The sequence below is a fragment of the Pinus tabuliformis genome, chromosome J (genome assembly GCF_031772625.1).
Source record: "Pinus tabuliformis cultivar Carrire ecotype Pingquan chromosome J, CPIR1, whole genome shotgun sequence".
Lineage (NCBI taxonomy): Eukaryota > Viridiplantae > Streptophyta > Pinopsida > Pinales > Pinaceae > Pinus > Pinus tabuliformis.
The window spans coordinates 1,494,204,568-1,494,225,210 of record NC_142295.1 but is presented as its reverse complement, the minus strand read 5'-3'; the positions used below and the strand labels follow the sequence as shown (position 1 = coordinate 1,494,225,210).

The following is a 20,643-nucleotide window of genomic DNA, read 5'->3' as shown; positions in this document are numbered from 1 at the left end:
CGAGGTTTGGGGGACATTTGGACACAGTGGTGGCTTCTGCATCTATCTGGTAGGATTCTAAATCCTACCAGCCACTGTGTTTTTCAACACCTAAACTTGCTGTTGGGATTTTTGTTCTTTTTTCTCTTGCTGCACTGTTGTGTTTTTGAACACTTGAATTTTCTGGGAAATTACCTCTTATCGCATGTTTTCTGCATTTTCTTATGATTTTTTTCGATTCTGCTTGCTCTGTTACCCTCCCCTTACCCTCCCCCTATTCATGGACGGGCATTTTCTGCTATGGAGATGGAATTACAGTGAGGGCATTGAATCTTTTCGTCTATGGCTTGGAGGGTAAATTGGCGCCCGAGTTAGGAGAGCTGAGGGGCATTGTGTCTCTTGATATGAGCTACAACTCGCTCTCAGGAAAAATCCCTCTAGATCTTTCTAACTGCAGCAGATTGCAGACTCTGTTCTTGAACAACAGTCATTTCTCGTTTCTCGGGTTCGATTTAACCATAGATTTTCTACTTGACAAAGTTGGTGAACCTGTTACCCTCCCGTTGTTCATGGATGGGCGTTTCCTGCTCTGGAGATGGAATTACAATGAGGGAATTGAATTTTTCCGCCTACGGCTTGGAGGGTAAATTGTCGCCCAAGTTAGGAGAGCTGAGGGGCATTGTGTCTCTCAACATGAGCTACAACTCACTCTTAGGAAAAATACCTCCAGAGCTATCTAACTACAACAAATTGTAGACTTTGTTCTTGAACAATGATCATTTCTTGTTTCTCAGGTTCGATTTACCCAAAGTTTTTCGGCTTGACGGAGTTGGTGAACTTGGATTTGGGACATAATTTCTTGCGCTCTACAATTCCTTTACAACCCAACCAATTTGCATTGTGTTTTAATTCATTTATGTATTGTTTGGAATAGAGTCTGTGATAATATGCAGAGATTTCACATTTGAACTTCTTAGACAAATACTTTAAATGTAGTGACTACATTAATATGTGAAATTCATTTTCAGATTCACTTACAGTTAAAAGATGTAATTTCACTTAATTTTTGGGTTGGAATGAATGTACTTGTGTATTGTTGTTTCATTCCCTTGTGGCATTTGGTTTCTGGAGAAATCTGGATTTTATGTCATTTTGGAAATGGTTTTGGTTCTGGTCAGATTTAGTTTGTTGTCTTATTGAGTTGATATCAGATGGATCTAAATTGTCCTTTGTAAATTGCCATCCCGGGGAGCTTCTTTATTGCTCTGTCTCCATATTTATTGATGTATTGAATGTTGGTTTATAAGGAAAATTCAATGCCGAGAGTGCATTGCCCATTTGTATTGCGTTTTAATTGAAAGTGCATTGATTTAAAAAGATAAACTAATGCTCATAGAAATCTGGTCTACTAGCCCATTTTGCATTGTATATTCATTTATAAGAGTCATTCAATGTCCATAGTTGGTAGAATTGGAGGTAAATTGATTTGTAAGAGCAACTTTGCATTATGTTTGGATTCGAAGTAAATTGGGTTACAAGGGAAATTCAATGCTGAGAGTGCATTACCCATTTGTATTATGTTTTAATTGGAGGTACATTGATAAATAAAGGTATTTTGATACTCATAGTGGGCAGTGCAACCCATTTGCATTGTGTTTTAATTCATTTATATATTGTTTGGAATAGAGTCTGTGATAATATGCAGAGATTTCACATTCAGAGGTTTCACATTCGAACTTCTTAGACAGATACTTTAAATGTAGTGATTGCATTAATCTGTGAAATTCATTTTCCGATTCACTTACTGTTAAAAGATGAAATTGCAATTAATGTTTGGGTTGTAATGAATGTACAGTTGAAAGATGTTTGGGTCGGAATGAATGTACTTGTGTATTGTTGTTTCATTCCTTTGTGGCATCTAGTTTGTGGAGAAATATGGATTTTATGTCATTTTGGAAATGGTTTTGGTTCTGGTCAAATTTACTCTGTTGTCTTATTGGGTTTATATCAGATGGATCTAAGTTGTCCTTTTGTAAATTGCCATCTTGAGGAGATTCTTTGTTGCACTGTCTCCATATTTGTTGATGTATTGAATGTTGGTTTATAAGGGAAATTCAATGCCCATAGTGCATTTCCTATTTGTGTTGTGTTTTAATTGGAAGTGCACTGATTTAAAAGGGTAAACTGTTGCTCATTGTGGGTTGGTCTACCAACCCATTTGCATTGTATATTCATTTATAAGAGTCATTCAATGTCCATAGTTGGTAGAATTAGAGGTAAATTGATTTGTAAGAGAAACTTTGCATTGTATTTAGATTCGAAGTAATTTAGGTTACAAGGAAAATTCAATGCCGAGAGTGCATTACCCATTTATATTATGTTTTAATTGGAGGTACATTGATTTATAAAGGTATTCTGATGCTCATAGTGGGAAGACCAACCCATTTGCATTGTGTTTTAATTCATTTATGTATTTTGTGGAATAGAGTATGTGATAATATGCAGATATTTCACGTTCAGAGGTTTCACATTTGAACTTCTTAGGCAAATACTTTAAATGCAGTGACTGCATTAATCTGTGAAATTCATTTTCTGATTCACTTATAGTTAAAAGATGTAATTGCACTTAATGTTTGGGTTGGAATGAATGTACGGTTGAAAGTTATTTGGGTTGGAATGAATGTACTTGTGTATTATTGTTTCATTCCTTTATGGCATCTGGTTTGTGGAGAAATCTAGATTTTATGTCATTTTGGGAATGGTTTTGGTTTTGGTCAGATTTAGTTTGTTGTCTTATTGAGTTGATATCAGATGGATCTAAATTGTCCTTTTGTAAATTTCCATCTTGAGGAACTTCTTTATTTCTCCGTTTCCATATTTGTTGATGTACTGAATGTTGGCTTATAAGGGAAATTCAATGCCGAGAGTGCATTGCCCATTTGTATTGTGTTTTAATTGGAAGTGCATTGATTTAAAAAGCTAAACTGATGCCAATGGTGGGTTGGTCTACCAACCCATTTTCATTGTATATTCATTTATAAGAGTCATTCAATGTCCATTGTTGGAAGAATTGGAGGTAAATTGATTTGTAAGAGCAACTTTACATTGTGTTTGGATTCGAAGTAAATTGGGTTACAAGGGAAATTCAATGCCGAGAGTGCATTACCCATTTGTATTATGTTTTAATTGGAAGTAAGTTGTCCTTTTGTAACTTGCCATATTGAGGAGCTTCTTTATTGCTATGTCTCCATATTTGTTGATGTATGGAATTTTAGGTTCTTTGACATATTTGTTGATGTATGGAATGTTAGGTTCTTTGTGAATATGAAACTAATAGCTATGTACTTTTGTTGTTCACTGTTTTATGGAATTTTCATATTAAAATAAGTAACTTGTTCAAGATTTCATTATTCACTCGTTTGTCATCATATTTACAACTCAGTTATAAATGTATTGTAAATCATTTGGTGTGTAGAGGCATAACAGAAAATCCCATTTGCATTCTCAAGTAAGATTTCTACATTATAATAGACTATAGATGTTCCTTCTAAAATGGATTTTGGTTACAATGCCGCAAATAGTATGAAATAAAACAACCTAGGTTGTAAGCCAAAATCTTTCTGTGACAAGAAAAAGATACAATCCATCCAAAATCCACATCATAATGTGGAGGAATTGATTACCCAGAGTTACCTGCTTGACAGGTAGGTTGGCCTACTACTTAGGAAATGGTTGATTGCTGCCATATGACTGAGTCTAATTTGCACCTGGAGGTTGTGTTAATGAGCATACATAGAATTGACACCTTCTCTAGTAGGAACAAGGCAAGTGGGTAAACCCTTAGTTTGATAGTGAGGCAGTTGAATGTTTATGAGGTCTTGGAATAATGGCGTATTATCTGCAGTATTGTCCAATGAGTTTGAAATAATCCTGGTTTCATTAGCTATGCTTGCATCATTGTCAACCATATTGATCATCCCTTGTCCCTTTTCAAGCATTTTTTGTGTCTTTTTTGATTCCTTTTCTTGTCTTTCCATTTGTTTTAGTTGGTCCTTAACTTGCCTTGCTTTATCTCTTTCAAGCCTTTCATCTCCTCGACGTTGTGCTGCAACAATCCTTGCTGCCTTCTTCTCCTTGACTAGATCCTTCTTTTTCTGTTTTAATTCTTCAACTGATTGAACTATATCATTATCTTCATTTGATGCCTCATTATGTGCTTCATCTTCTTCCATTGACTGTTGTCCACAAAAAAATGAACAATTTCACTATTCAATTCTACTAGTTGTGAGGGCATGTTCATGCTTTGTTCATTGGTTGTTGAGATGCTATGTTCATTCATATTAATCATGGCTTTTGATAGCCATGATGGTGGGGCCACTTGGCTTGGAAATGTCAATTGGTCATTGTCAACTACATGTTCAACAATGTCATTAACAATATCAACAACATGAGTTTCATGTTCTTGAGTTGGTAGAACGATCTCCATGTTACTGCAAATTTGTTCATGATTATACTGTGTTTCACATATAGTTTCATCATCTTCATCATATAAGTGTCCTTGAGAGAGGGTAATCATATTACCCGCTGCAACCACATCATCTTGTTCATCTACTTCTTACACTTCAACACCTATTTGGACATGCCGTTCTTCCTGACTGTTGTACCTTAAGAAACCAATTTCCTGGTTGTGTAGAAATTGTGCTTAAGACATTAATGTTTATTGTTTATGTCACTTAGTTGTCACTTAATTGTATGTTGTGTTCTCAAATGAAGGCCCTGGGAGACTTGGTTTTTAACCCTCGATACTTAGGTGACATGAAAATATCAAAATGCCATTTGATTGCTAAATATAAATGATGAATGAAGAATGCTTGAAGAAGTCAGAGACAATATGCTGTTCTACATAGAATCTACTATCTATGACACTTGGAGAAGTTAAAGATAATATGCCGTCTTACACAGAAACTACTATTTGTAACTTAGAAGAATTGCAGAAGTAGGAACTTCAAGTATAGGAGCGCTCTTTTAAGGGATTTTAACTTCATTTACATAAGAAAATAAAGAATTGCAGCTTCATTACCATACTTAAAGGAAGAAAACATATGATGACACATAAGAGAAGTCACAAAATCATACCCAATAATGTATGGAAAACTTCCGATTCTTTCATTAATCAACAATTATATCAGGAATACAGTGGCCTAGCCTTTTGGTTCTCCAAAGTTTTGAACTTTTTTTTCCTATAATCTTGCCTCTTTATACATCATAGGATAGTTAATAATAACCCAAAACTGTCAAACTACCTAACTATCCTCTAACTGCTTTGAAGTAAATATCATTACAAAATATTACATTTGAGGGTAAAAAGACCTCATTCATTTCAAGAAAACAAGATAATAAGAAGTAATAGAAATCAGAGAATGATGGGAGATTGCCGCTCGTTGTTAGAATCTATAGCTTGAGCCTGTGGTTATGCTGATGTATCTTTGTGTTTCTCTATCATCCATTAATGGGGTATGAATGATTGAGGAAGAACTTACTTGCTTAGTCATGGCATCTGGTTGGTGACGTGGGCAATTAACAGATGAGAGCAGTGGAAGATGTAGAATGAGTGACGTGGGGTGGAAATCTTTGGGAGCTCATCGCGGGGGTAAAGAATGTACGGGAGCTTCAACAAGGTTGAACCCTTGCAGTAATTTCAGGCCACACATTGCAGTCAACCATGCTAACGTCACGATCAACTATGGGGGTTGAACTTTAATTAATCTTCGTGCTCATTGCTTCCCTGCAGCACACCTCAACGTACTTATCAAGCTATCACTTGATCGCGCCTCTTGAACCTGCATGACCTTTAGACAATGGAAAACCTTCGGTTACCACGGAACTCAAAAGAATTAACATTCTGGTTCATAAACATGTCGTGTCCGCCTGGGCTATACGTGATCATCGTCCGATCACCCCTTCAATGGATGGTCTGATCCCTCGGAACTCATGAAGCTTTAAACCTGTTTGAACGAAACCTTATCGAGTCCGCTTTTTCAATGCCCCTTTGACTCCCATACAGACCCGATATGAAATAAAAACTGTGATTTAATGATCTATCGGGTCCAATTTTTAAAGATAAAACCCGATTACTTTTCCACCCAATATCCGTCGGATCCCGTCTCTTTCAATGAACGACTGCGATTGGCCCAGACTTCAATGAATTAAACTGTAATTCATACAGCATTGCATCTGATTTCCGAAATAAACTTCGTTCTAGTTACCCATGCGATTGTCGTCAGATCTGTGGCCTGTTGATAAGACAAAACATATCTTCTCGCAGGTTTATCACTTTCAAAAGACATTAATAATATAAAATCAACCATTTCTTTCAAATCTTTGCATTTCTTTTTATTTCCGTTATAACATAATATTGGTTTTTCTTTCATATTTTTTTTATTTTTCTTTCATTTTGTGATAAAACTGAAAATAAAACTTAAATAACAATGGATGCTACAACATTTGGCTCCACCTGGGGATAGTGCTTTTGCCACAGAAGCACTAAGAACCGCAGATCAGTGCCTTCACCTCGGGCATGGAGTCATATATTGCTTAACCAATTCAAATTATATGGCATTTGTACACTGAATTCACTCCAATATCTACAATGATAGGATGCTTGTGCTTTGATAGCAAAGTGCTGAGAATCGTAGAGCAGTAGCCTTAGTTTGGCATGGAGTCCGAAATTCTGAAAACCCTGAAATTTGAAAGACTAAAACCTGACATTCTTGAAATCTGAAACCTTTGTAAACCGGTTTCTAACTGGGACAATCACCCTTATTTATGAGCTAAAATTAAACTGAAAAACTGCAACTGGAAACCAAATTCTCAACACCTGAGCTTATTTATGTACAGGTTCCTACCTATGTACATGACTGATCTCAATCAGGTGAAGTCAATATTCCAATGGTACCAGGTTAGCATTTGAGTGCCTGATCTAGAACCATTCTGCCAGTGAATTTTGAAAATAAAATTCATCTTGAATGGAAAATAAACTATGCATAAGGGCAACACACAACAAAAATTAGGAATATATCCACAAAATGGTATGTGTAGGCTGCTAATAAATTTCTCCATGTAATCTGCCACAAGATCTTCAAAAGTATAAGAAAAAATATGGTCTTGATCAACTCCAAAAGAAAAAATCTCTATGTATGAAGGTTCTTGCTCGAATAAACCTTCTATTGGGATAATATGCTCAATAAAACAATCAACAACATCTTTAAGAAAATGATCTATGTCACTTTTATGTCTCCACTTTTCATCTTTGAGCTTTGATTGAAAATAATTTGTAATTATGACCTCAGGAAATAAAAGAAAATTTTCACATCACTATATGACATATGGCCAACTTCAAATAGATTGTTTACCTCTGATCCATGGGCATCATTGTGTTCTTCAATGCAATGATAAATAATCTCTTTATCAGCTTTCTTTTTACATAAGATAGCCTCTTTTACTATGATAAATGGCTCAACATATTGTTGTCCAACATTTCCCACTTGCTGGTAATCTTCTCTGTCCAACACCCAATTGATGAACTCGAAGACCTTCATCCTGTTCCTCATCTGAACCATTTTTGTTATAAATAGGAGGACCATCAAATTTAACAAAATAAGATCTCTGGGGATTTATTTGCAACTTAATTATTTCTCCCTCTTCTCGACTGCTGGGAAGAAATTCTTGATGCATGTTTGAACTTTTCTCCATTTTAATGCTCTCTTGATTTGCTTGGAACAGGGTCAACAAATTCTCTGCTTATGAGATTATTGAAGAAGAGTTGTTTTTTAACTTTCCGCATCATTTTGAGAAAATGATAGTTCTTTGCTTTCAGAGACTTGCTCATAATTAATTTGGCTATAACCTCTCTAAATGCTTGATATATTATCAACATGATCATTAGTTTCTTCAGTAGAATTATCATGAGCTTTTAAAGTTTCTTTAGAATCATAATATTCACAACAACATTCAAAAAGAAACTTGTGTGCATAAGAAGTTCTATAAAAAGAATTGAACACTAAATGGAAATCTTTCAAAGACGAAATGCTTGAATGAGGCAGAGACTTGTACCAAACCCTAGCTTCTTGGTCCAAAGAAAACATAAACAACTTCATCTTCACATCTTCATGAATGATACTCTGCTGCTCCATGCATTCATGAAACTCTAGGAGGTGCTGAACTGGATCTTCATATTCATTTCCATTGAATCTTGGAAGATACTCATTCCACTCATGAAATGTAGGCATATGATGAGGATAGTCGGTGATCGCAGTAAAATCTAATGGGTCAAATTTATTGGCTAAGAATGCAGGGATAGCCATTAAATCCTAGAAAAGAAAACTCCAAAGTGAAGATCATAGGTGTGAATCTACAAACAACTGTTAAAACTTGTCACCCTCAAGAATCAACTTCAAACTTAATAAACCCAGGGAAAAGTGTTCTTGTATTCTCTCCTCGGAAACGATGCCAATTAATGTTGTACCTTAAGAAACCAATTTCCTGGCTGTGTAGAAATTGTGCTTAAGACATTAATGTTTATTGTTTATGTCACTTAGTTGTCACTTAATTGTATGTTGTATTCTCAAATGAAGGCCCTAGGAGACTTGGTTTTTAACCCTCAATACTTAGGTGACATGAAAATATCATAATGCCATTTGATTGCTGAATGTAAATGATGAATGGAAAAATCTTGAAGAAGTCAGAGACAGTATGCTGTTCTACACATAATCTATTATCTGTGACACTTGGAGAAGTTAAAGATATTATGCTGTCTTACACAGAAACTACTATCTGTAACTTAGAAGAATTGTAGAAGCAAGAACTTCAAGTATAGGAGCGCTCTTTTAAGGGATTTTAACTTCATTTACATAAGAAAATAAAGACCTATAGATTCATTACCATACTTAAAGGAAGAAAGCATATGATGACACATAAGAGAAGTCACAAAATCTACCCAACAATGTATAGAAAGCTTCTAATTCTTTCATTAATCAATAGTTGTATCAGGAATACAGTGGCCTGGTCTTCCGGTTCTCCAAAGTTTTGAACCCTTTTTTTCCTATAATCTTGCCTCTTTATACATCATAGGATAGTTAATAACCACCCAAAACTGTCAAACTACCTAACTATCCTCTTATTGCTTTGAAGTAAAAATCATTACAAAATAATACATTTAAGGGTAAAAACACCTCATTCATTTCAAGAAAACAAGATAATAAGAAGTAATAGAAATTAGAGAATGATGGGAGATTGTTGCTCGCTGTTAGAATCTATAGCTTGAACCTGTGGTTACGCTGATGTATCTTTGTGTTGCTCTATCATCCATTAATGGGGTATGAATGATTGAGGAAGAACTTACTTGCTTAGTCATGGTGTTTGGTTGGTGACGTGGGAAATTAACAGATGAGAGCGATGGAAGATGTGGAATGAGCGACATGGGGCGGAAAGATTTGGAGCTCACCGCGGGGGTAAAGAATGTACGGGAGCTTCAACGAGGTTGAACCCCCAAAGTGATTTCAGGCCACACATTGGGGTCAACCATGCTAACGTCACAGTCAACTACGGGGGTTGAGCTTTAATTAATCTTCGCTCTCATTGCTTCCCCACAGCACATCCCAACGTACTTATCAAGCTATCGCTTGATCGCGCCTCTTGAACTTGCATGACCTTTAGACAATGGAAAACCTTCGGTTACCACGGAACTCAAAATAATTAACACTTTGGTTCATAAACATGTCGCTTCCGCCTGAGCTGTACACGATCACCGTCCGATCACCCCTTCAATGGACGGTCCGATCCCTTGGAACTCACGAAACTTTAAAACAGTTTGAACTAAACCTTATCGAGTCCGCTTTTTCAATGCCCCTTTGAATCCCATACGGACCCGATAGGAAATAAAAACTGCGAGTTAATGATCTATCGGGTCTGATTTTAAAGATAAAACCCGATTACTTTTCCATCCGATATCCATCGGATCCCATATCTTTCAATGAACGGCTACGATTGGCTTGGAATTCAATGAATTAAACTGTAATTCATACAACATTGCATCCGATTTCTGAAATAAACTTCGTTCTAGTTACCCATGCGTTTGTCGTTGGATCTGTGGCCTGTTGATCAGACGACCTAGATCTTCTCGCGGGTTTATCACTTTCAAAAGCCATTAATAATATAAAATTAACCATTTCTTTCATATCTTCACATTTCTTTTTATTTCCGTTATAACATAATATTTTTGTTTTTCTTTCATATTTTTTTATTTTTCTTTCATTTTGTGATAAAACTGAAAATAAAACTTAAATAACAATGGATTCTACAACACTAACTATCCACATGAAACGCCTGGCTACAACCAGTATCATGCATAAGAGCATCATAATTTAGTGGCCAGATTCTTGTCTTCCTAAAGCCAACCTTGATATTTGATGGTGTCAGAGCCCTTTTAAAAGCTTTACTTGCAAGCTCTGCTAGCTCAAACCATTTCACCTCAACCCCTGGATTCTTTGCCATCCATGCAACACGCTCTGACCTGAAATAGTTCTTGAAAGGGCCAAACACACTAACATCAAGGGGTTGCAATCTGTGAGTGGTATGAGCAGGCAATGTCAATAGGTTGACGCCTAAATTGTTTGCTTCCTCAATTGTTTATACAGCCATGTGGCTCCCATGGACATCTAACATCAATAGGTGTTTGTTATTAAGTGAGACGCCACCTGTTACTGATGCATGGTAGCCATGCATGCACCTGGTTCACAGTTCTATATATAGTTTTTCAGTTGATTTTTACCTTTGAATAGATAAAATCCTGGGATTGAAGTACTAATTGCATTGACACAACATAAAATAGTTATCCACTCCCTGCTCTTAGGCAAAATCTTTGGCACATTTCGGCTACCTCTCTTGGCAATTACCCACATGCCATAGTTCCTCCTTGCCTGTAAACTTGTTTCACCACAGTTCCATATATGGTCTGCTCCATAGGAATGTTTATCGTGGGCACTAGAAAGAGTGTCATAGAACTTCTACATAACTGTAGGGCACAAATTTAATACTCTATCTCTGTCAAGGCCCTCAGTTGTACACAATACAAGGTCTGGATGCCTTTTATTAAACCCAAACCACCATGATTTACTAGGAAACCCATCTTTGAATGGGTTTGGCCTCTCCTGATAGATTTGAGAAACTGTGGATTTGAGTTGTATCAACTATAGCCCATGTCCCAATTGGGCCATCTCTTTACACCACTCAACCACCTCGGCCTCCTCCTTGTTAGTCATAACTATAATAGGCCCTCTACGTTTTGTATGAGTCAGTCCGTTTATCCAGTAATGTATTGATGAGGGAGGAATACCATGTTTTTTTGCAGATGTCCGAACTGAGTATCCATTAAACTCTATGTCATCAATTGCAACTAACATTTCTTTTTTTTGGTTGAACTTTCCCCTTGGACTATTATTGACGGTGGCTTTGTGGGTGATGGTGTGACAACATCAGCTTCAGTCGCATGGTCATCCTCAACAACATTCATTGGGGCATTGTTGACATTGACATCACGTGTCATGTCTTCATTTGACTATGGGAATTGCAGCTGGGCACCTGTTGTCACTCTCCTTCCACTTCTCCTTATACAAGCAACATAAATAACTCTTGCCATAGATGAAACAACCTGCAGAATTATTGCATGCATTTAGTTAAGAATATTTGTAAATTATGCTTTCATGCAAGGCAAAAATACTTCTGCTTTACTACAGGCAATTATCAACATGTATGTTAGTATCTTTGAAAAATCAAATCTATAGAATCGTTTTGTTGTATGTCTTCAAAATTATCAGTGATTGTTGTTTTGATAACTTGTTTTACACTTAAAAGACCATGACTGTATTTGTACTTAGAAAACTACTGTCGGTTTCCACCTTCTTCTGGTACTATGAGAAGATCTGGTAGTTACTGTTGTTTGAATTAATTTTTTTAGACTCATGTTTGTTATCGTAATTGAATTCATTCATGGCCCACATTGTCTCACCAAGTGGACTTGCATTTTCAATCATGTAGTTCAAGTAGTGTTTGCCTTATGTTGCTTTCAAGTTGAAAAGAACTTTTGAGTAATAAGAAACTTCCATTGTAGTAGAAGTTTCTCCTACAAGATTTGATCCAGGATTGCTAGTGTCAATATTGCAGGCTTGTCTTGGTGTTTTCATATATTCTAGCCTCTGCCAACAACAATGGCCTGCACTACCATAACCAACCTGAGAACATATTGAAGGGACTGGTTGTTTGCCTACAAAGTAATGAACTCTAAGATGAAGTCAACATTTGGCATTCTCAAGGATGCACTGATGGGAGTGGGCTCATGTGTTTGGTAGGATGTATTTGAGAGTTATACTATTGGAGGATCATGTAGTTCAAGTAGTGTTTGCCTTATGTTGCTTTCAAGTTGAAAAGAACTTTTGAGTAATAAGAAACTTCCATTGTAGTAGAAGTTTCTCCTGCAAGATTTGATCTAAGAATGCTAGTGTCAATATTGCAGGCTTCTCTTGGTGTTTTCATATATTCTAGCCTCTGCCAACAATAATGGTTTGAGTTACCGTAACCAACCTAATAACATATTGAAGGGAATGATGTTTGCATACAAAGTAATGAACTCTAAGATGAGGTCAACATTTGGTATTCTCAAGGATGCACTGATGACAGTGGGCTCATGGTTTAGCAGGATGTATTTGAGAGTTATACCGTTGGAGGATCATGTAGTTCAAGTAGTGGTTGCCTTATGTTGCTTTCAAGTTGAAATGAAATTTTGAGTAATAAGAAACTTCCATTATAGTAGAAGTTTCTCCTGTAAGATTTGATCCGGGATTGCTAGTGTCAATATTGTAGGCTTGTCTTGGTGTTTTCATATATTCTAGCCTCTACCAACAACAATGGTTTGAGTTACCATAACCAACCTAAGAACATATTGAAGGGAATGATGTTTGCCTACACAGTAATGAACTCTAAGATGAGGTCAACATTTGGTATTCTCAAGGATGCATTGATGGGAGTGGGCTCATGTGTTTGGTAGAATGTATTTGAGAGTTATACTATTGGAGGATTATGCGATGATTTTGGGTTTGGATTTTATGAGGACAATACAAACATTTCCTTTGTTGGAGAAGGATAAACTTTTTATCATTAGAGTCCATGGAGCTCAGATAATGCCAATGGTGAAGAAGAGTAGTGTGGAATATCATTCAATGGTATTCACAGTTGTGTTGTATGAGATAGATCCTTAGTTACACAAGTTTGAGAAGGGGACATACCTATATCATGATCAACAAAAAAGGGAGTAGGTGGAAATGCCTACATGAGCATCTTAAATTGACAATATGAGTCAATTTATAGGTTGGGTAGGAGAAGTTGGATCTACTCCCAATCTTGAGCAACATCGAGAGACTTCACCCAAGTGTCTTCACCAACAGTGTGATGTCAGAGTGAGAGGCCCGAGTGCTTCTTCTAATGAGGATGCTTTTAGTGCATATGTGGATGACATAGATCCTATGGGTATTGTGGATTATAGAAAATATGTGATTGGGATATATGATTTTCCATTGACTTAGAAATGTCTTGCAAAGATGAGTTGTTCGAAGACAAATATTGAAGGAGTGCAAAGATACACAAGGAAAAGACATTTGTTAGATACCTTAGTTGCTTAGAGTCAAGGGAGTGACTTTCGAGTCTTCCTATCTATGTAAAATCTTTTGTGTGAGGGATGATTGACTACCTTAGCGTAAAAGTTTCTCCTGCAAGATTTGATCCAGGATTGCTAGTGTCAATATTGTAGGCTTGTCTTGGTGTTTTCATATATTCTAGCCTCTGCCAACAGTAATGGTATGAGTTACCATAACCAACCTGAGAACATATTAAAGGGAATGATGAGCACATTATGAGTTACCATAACCAACTTGAGAACATATTGAAGGGAATGATGAGCACATTAATTGACCAAGTTCATTCCAATTGTAATACTTTAGAATTTTATGAGGAAGACATAACATTTCATTCAAATATTCAACTCAAGATAATGTCTCATAGGTTCTATTCTTTTTCATCTATAGCTAGCAATACTAGCCAATACTCTTCATTATGGTTATGTCATATTTCCCAATCAACTTTAAAATATAGAAAAATAGAAAAAATATATATTTTTCATGAAAATGAAACTGTAAGAACTGAAATAAAAAAATGTGAGAAATGAAAATAGAACTAACCTGAATACACTGTCAAATGTTCTATGATGGTTTGTCTCCAAGGTTAGTGAATAGTTTGAATGCATAACATGTAACTTCATTAGTGGTTGAACTTCTTTTATAGTTTTTTTTCACTTGAATGTAATTGGTGGTAAGGATGGACATGGATTGCAATGGCTTCATTTTGAATGTGTGATCTGGATTAATTGGATGTGATCCAATGGTTGTGAATTTGTAATTTGTTGATCCATGTGCTTTAATCTGTTTTAATGATAAATAGAATGGATTCGATGTTATTTATTGAAGTTATTGGGTTGGGTGTCATTTATTGAACATGTGCTTTGATTTGTTTTAATGAGAAATAGAATGGGTTGGGTGTCATTTATTAATAGAGCAGGTTTAAATATTATTGAGTTGAACAACATAGCAGTTATGGCTGACATACATTCAATTTTATTATGTGAATGTATGGATGTATATGCAGTAGTCTAACTAGCCGGAGGAATTGCCCGGAAAGTTATGGAAATTCCAGTCATATTTAGAGAAAATCCGGCAAGGATTTTTGTAAATCCAAGTTATAGTTGTTAAACTTAAAAAATTTAGGTGCTCTAGATGTTTTTGATGGTGCCGAATCCATTTCCACCATCAAAAACACAATTCAAATAGTGCCTTTACAAGATTTTTTGAAATTTTTTGTTCGGATTTCGGTCATTTTTGGCCGGCAATTCCTCCGCCTGGTTAGAGGACTTCTATTTATTTGGACTACATTATGATGAGTGAGGGTTCAAGTGATTACTACTTTGTACTTTTGGAATAGACCATTTTGGAATAATTTATGGTTTTATCTGTTTTCTAATTGGATCAATATGATTTGTACTCTTAAATATTAAGATACTATTTATGGATAGTTATGGGGCCAATCAATGTACTGAAAATTTTTAGACATAAATTAAAACATATTTACAGTTAATATTATTTATTTTTATTTAAATATTAGTTACATATCTTTCCATTTTTGATTGTTTGATAGGACCAGTATTATATCAAACAACATTAAAACATCTCTCCACTAAACTATAAAACACGGCCTAAATATACATCTTACCTCTATAAAATTAAAATTAATAAAGCTGGCTAACTTCAAAATAATCTGATACTTTCGTACGTAAGATAGTGTGACCAATAATAAAAAAATATAAATTTATGTCTGGTCATCTGTACGTTATATTCCACATAGAAATTGGGATTAATTTACCAATGACACTAACATGTGATCTCTGAGTGCTGTCACGTCATATTAAACATAGAAATTGGAATCAATTTACCAATGACACTCACATGTGATCCCATCGTGAATAGCGAATAATATCCAGATCAGTACGAGTTCAGCCCACATGGTGCTGTCACCTTTTGCGAGCCATAGATAAGCATTCCCATCAATCATATGTCAAATACTTAGAGGCCTTTGAGTCCCCCTGTCTGTTCCTCCTGGTGCGCTGGTTCATGTGCCACTGTGCCTCCTGAAATCATATTCTCATACAACAATGGAGGCCCATGCGAGTAGATGTAGATATGGATTGTTGCTGCACATTATTCTACCGCTCCTCGTGATCAGCACAGAAAGTGCCCTGGGCTTGCCAAACAAGGACTTGCAGAAATGGGACATTCTGAATCTCAGGAATCATAAGATCAGCCTCAAGAACTACTGCGAGAGCTGGAGAATGAACGTGGAGCTGAATAATATTAGGAATTTCAATGTCGTTCCAGGAGAATGCGTTCAGTACATCGGCAAATATATGACTTCTACTCAGTACCGAGTAGATTTGGAGAGAGCTGTTGAACAGAGCTTGCTGTACCTAAACAGCTTAGATTTGGCGGGCGATGGAATGGATGCCTGGATCTTCGATGTAGATGACACCCTACTCTCCAGTGTACCCTATTTCAAAGAACACAGATTTGGGTAAAATCCTTGCCCTTGTTATATTTTCATTTCATATTTATTTTATTATTTTCATTCTGGGTTGGATTAAGAGTTTGGAATGAGATTAGATTTATTATATTTTCATTTCATATTTATTTTATTATTTTCATTCTGGGTTGGATTAAGAGTTTGGAATTAGATTAGATTGCAGAGTATTAAGAGTTTGGAATTAGATTAGATTGCAGATTTTAGGAATATTTCAGAATCTAATTGCTGAGATTATGGATTCCGAGATATTTTAGAAATCTGCAATTATATTAAATTATTTGATAAAGTACCACATAAAAACGCTGGATTAAGTATCACTTTAAGGAACCTGGATCAGCTGTCCACTCAAGATGATGCAGATGATGTTACTGGTTCTAAACTTTATTGGTGTCTTTGAATTTGGGTTTGGTGTAAAAGCAAATTTTTTCTTTAGTAATATCAGACTTTTGTTTCAGCAAAATTGAACTGGTTGAGTAAAAAGGCTCATTCTATAACTTAATATGATATGTAATTTTGTCCATTAGTCATCAAAATTGAAATTTTACTCATATCAACTAAAATAAAAATTTTAATAACTCTAAAAATAACCCACTCAATATAATGTTATAAATTTAAAAATTTATTAATGTATCTTAATTATGATTGTAGTAGTTTATTAATGTATGTTAATTGAGATTTTGGTATAATGTAAACCTTCACATAATAGTAGAATCTTAACCCAAGATCAATTGATATTGGACTAACAATCATACCTTTAAAAATCAACCTCATAAACTAATAGATCTCCGGAGAGTTTTGTAATACTTCAGGTTAATTACAAACCTTTACACAGTGTGTTCAGATTTTTTGTGATAGTTTCTTGTAAAGTACAATCTTCTTCCCATTGTAGTATCGCGTGTTCTGCTATCTAGATTTGGTGACAGGAAATCAATTTGGATGTTGAATTCTACTATCAAGCTCTGCTATCTAGATTTGGTGACAGGAAATCAATTTGGATGTTAAATTTTAATGTATTTTTGGAAAGATCTGAGTCCATTTGACAAAGTAAGGAATCAAATTTAAATATAATGTTATAGGAAATTAAAGTTTGATGGATGCCCAACTTTGGTAATCAGATGTCACAAGAAATTATGGAGTTTCAGAGAATTTGGATCCATTGGAAAATGAGAAAACCCATCCAATATATAGTTGCACAATGCAACAAACATGAATTGTGTCTAAAATTTATGTGAAAATCTTGTAAAAATTGTGATATCAAACCTACTGATTATTATTTGTTATCAGCTTTAAAAAAATCCAGTCTGGTTTGATCGATGCCCAACTTTGATGGAGTTTGGTCCAGTCTGGTTTGATCGATGCCCAACTTTGATGGAGTTTGGGAGAATTTGGATCCATTGAGGATGGGCAAAACCCATCCACTATTGTGTCACAATGCACCAACCATGAATTATGGCTCAAGTTTATGTGAAAGTCTTGTAAGAATTGTGATACCAAACCTAATGATTATTATTTCCTATCAGCTTTAAAAAAAATTCCCAGTCTGAAAGTTAATTATTCAGTGAATACGATTAAGTGAATAGTGTATATTTATTTTAATTCTATATTAATTAGATTGAATCGTGATTCCAAACATAATGATTAATATTTTTCATCAACTTTTAAAAATCCAGTCTGAAAGTTACTTATTCAGTGAATTCAATTAAGTGAAAATAGTTTATTATTATTTTATTAATTAGATTAGATTTATTTTAATTTTATCTTTCTAACTTAATTTAATATTGCATCCCTAAGTTATAAAAAAAGACAAACGGTATTTTTTTTTGGGAAAAAGATGAAAGGTCAAGCAAAAAGAAAAAGTTAAGAAAGGAATCTATTGTAAATATATTTGGATTTTGGATTTTAGGGGTTTTTGGGAAAGTTTTTAGCTGGAATTTTCAAACTCTTAATAAAAGGTTGTTCTGCTGCAAGGTTTGGGTTTTGGGTTTGGGTTGTTCTTGATTGCTCTAGTCCAAACTTTTGAAGAATGTTGGTTAAATCAGTTTTTCAGGAGCTGTCCATTTCTTAAAAAAAACAAAGAGAGAAAATCATTAGCTATTATTAAATAGCTCAAATCACTCACTTTTTATATGTCTGAAAATCTTTCAGTTAAAATTTTATAAATGTCAATAATTGTTTTTTTTTAATCTAATTTTACACAATTTTATTAATAACATTTCACTATGGATAGATTGTATCTATATCAATATATAACCTAAACTCAACTTATAAATATAATTTTTTTAAAAATAAAAAATTTATAATTTTGGTGATAGCATCATTGTAGGTAGACTAGAGTGGCTAAGCCTCATCTAAATTCTTTTTATGTATAATTTAAAAAAAATTAAAAATATAAATATTGCTGTGAAATTCTTTTAAAATTATGATTTTAAAGATAATGATTTGAATTTAGTGATTGGTGATCTTCTTGTTAGCGGGGAAGAGATGGTTTTTCACAGTGAAATTCTTTAAGAAATGTGATTTCAAAGATAATGACTGTTATAATTTATTGTGGATTTAGTTCACGGTAATATTATTGAATTTGTTAGGAGGGAAGAGAGCATGACCTTGTTGAATTTGTGAACAGGGGAGAGAATATTGATAGAGCATCGTTAGAAAAATGGATGGAGGAGATGAAGGCTCCTGCTCTGGAACCATTGTTGCTTCTTTACAACGAGGTGAAACTGAGAGGGGTCAAGATCTTCATCATCACGGGCAGGAGCGAATCCTTGAGGGATGCCACAGTGCAGAATCTGGTGCAAGCTGGATATATGGGATGGACGGATCTGATTATGAGGTAAGCAGGAGCATATTAATTAATTATGCAATGAATTGTAGATCTGTGCGAGTTTACTATATTGGTTTTAATTTGTATTTAAAATTGATTTATGTTGGTTTTTGACGATGATGATGATGGTGGTGGTGGTGGTTAATGTCCACTGACACCAAATTGGTCTATCGGATCCATAATTTTCTTAGTTTCTAATTGTCTGGCTCCTCGTCTTTCTTGGCGAGGTTGGTGCTGTAGCTTTTTTTTTTTCTCTACGGTCTTCCAACTTTCTTTATCTTGCATCTCCTTCATCTCTTCTGGTTCTTGGGACATTGGTGTCTTAGCTTTGAGATCTATTGTGTTCCTCATTTTGAAGATAGTCTGAGAAGAAGTTTGGTCTAAGAGATCTGCTTTGCTGTTAAATGAAGATTTATTTTGTGTGGTATTTGAATCCTCATAACTGTTGATGCTTGAGGGGTTGTCGGGTTCACTCTTTTGCTGTTGGCCAGGGTTTCCCTGCTTGTCTTGAGAATTTTTCTTTTCTTGCCCGATTTCTTGTGATTCAGAGTTTTATAGATAGTATTTTTTTTTATCACTATTCTTTATTGTTTATATAAATTTGTTAATTCTATGTGACAGAATTTTAAAATTGTAAATTGTGAAAGTGTATTTAGATTCTTAGTTTATTATTAGTTTTTATTATTCATATAAATTTGTTAATTTTGCGTAACAGAGGGGAGAACGAGAACGGGAAAGCTTATGCGACATATAAATTGGAGAGGAGGGAGCAGGTGGTGAAGGGGGGCTATCGCATCATAGGTAACACAGGCGATCAATGGAACGATGTGCTTGGTGCTTCAGCGGGTTATCGAACCTTCAAACTCCCAAATACCATGTATTACTCTGTATGAGTATTTATCAGAGCTCAAGCCATCGGAATCCATTTTTTTTCTTCCAATTTTTGTATTTTCTCCTGGCCTTTGAATAATGGATATAATGAATAATTCCTTTATTGATATTTGAAAACAGTCCTGTATTTATTCAGTTTTGAATCAGTTCTGTATTCCTTCATTTTTAAACATGGATCTGATCAATCTGCCTCTTGGGTAGCCAGTGTCAGGTCGATCCTTTCAGCTGCATTATTATCCAGTGAGTTAAAAAGTGTATAATTTTTTTTTGGTTAAGAGTAAAGTTTTAGGGGGTATATATATATATATATATATATATATATATATATATATATATATATATATATATATATATAGAGAGAAAAGTTATTATAAAGTTGAGATTTCTGTGATCATAACATGTTTGTGAGATAATTTAGGCAAAATCACTTAAAAAATTATTTGTCGATGGGTTTCCAAACCTTTGGTTGGTTCTAAACGCGTTGATAAATGATTTTTTTATGTGATTTTGCCGAAATTATCTAAAAAACAAAAATTTTATCAAATTTTTAATATAAAATGAATTTTTTTATTGATAAATAAATTTATTCAATTTAAAAATTTAAATAATATTATAATATATATTTTAATGTGTCATAATCATTTATAGGTGTCAAATTTAAGTTTTCATTTTATGATAATAGATAAAAGATGTCATATTTTCATTGTTTTTTATAT

At 34.7% G+C, this 20,643-nt stretch overlaps 1 protein-coding gene across 1 annotated transcript; it reads left to right on the top strand.

Annotated features, from left to right (window-relative positions):
- Positions 1–15,684: 15,684 nt before the first annotated feature.
- LOC149233073 (acid phosphatase 1-like) lies at positions 15,685–20,062 on the top strand. The gene is made up of 3 exons (XM_089376651.1): positions 15,685–16,203; positions 18,836–19,045; positions 19,752–20,062. Exons 1-3 carry the CDS (start codon positions 15,788–15,790, stop codon positions 19,927–19,929), a joined length of 804 nt encoding a protein of 267 aa, XP_089232777.1. The 5' UTR covers positions 15,685–15,787; the 3' UTR covers positions 19,930–20,062.
- Positions 20,063–20,643: the final 581 nt, after the last annotated feature.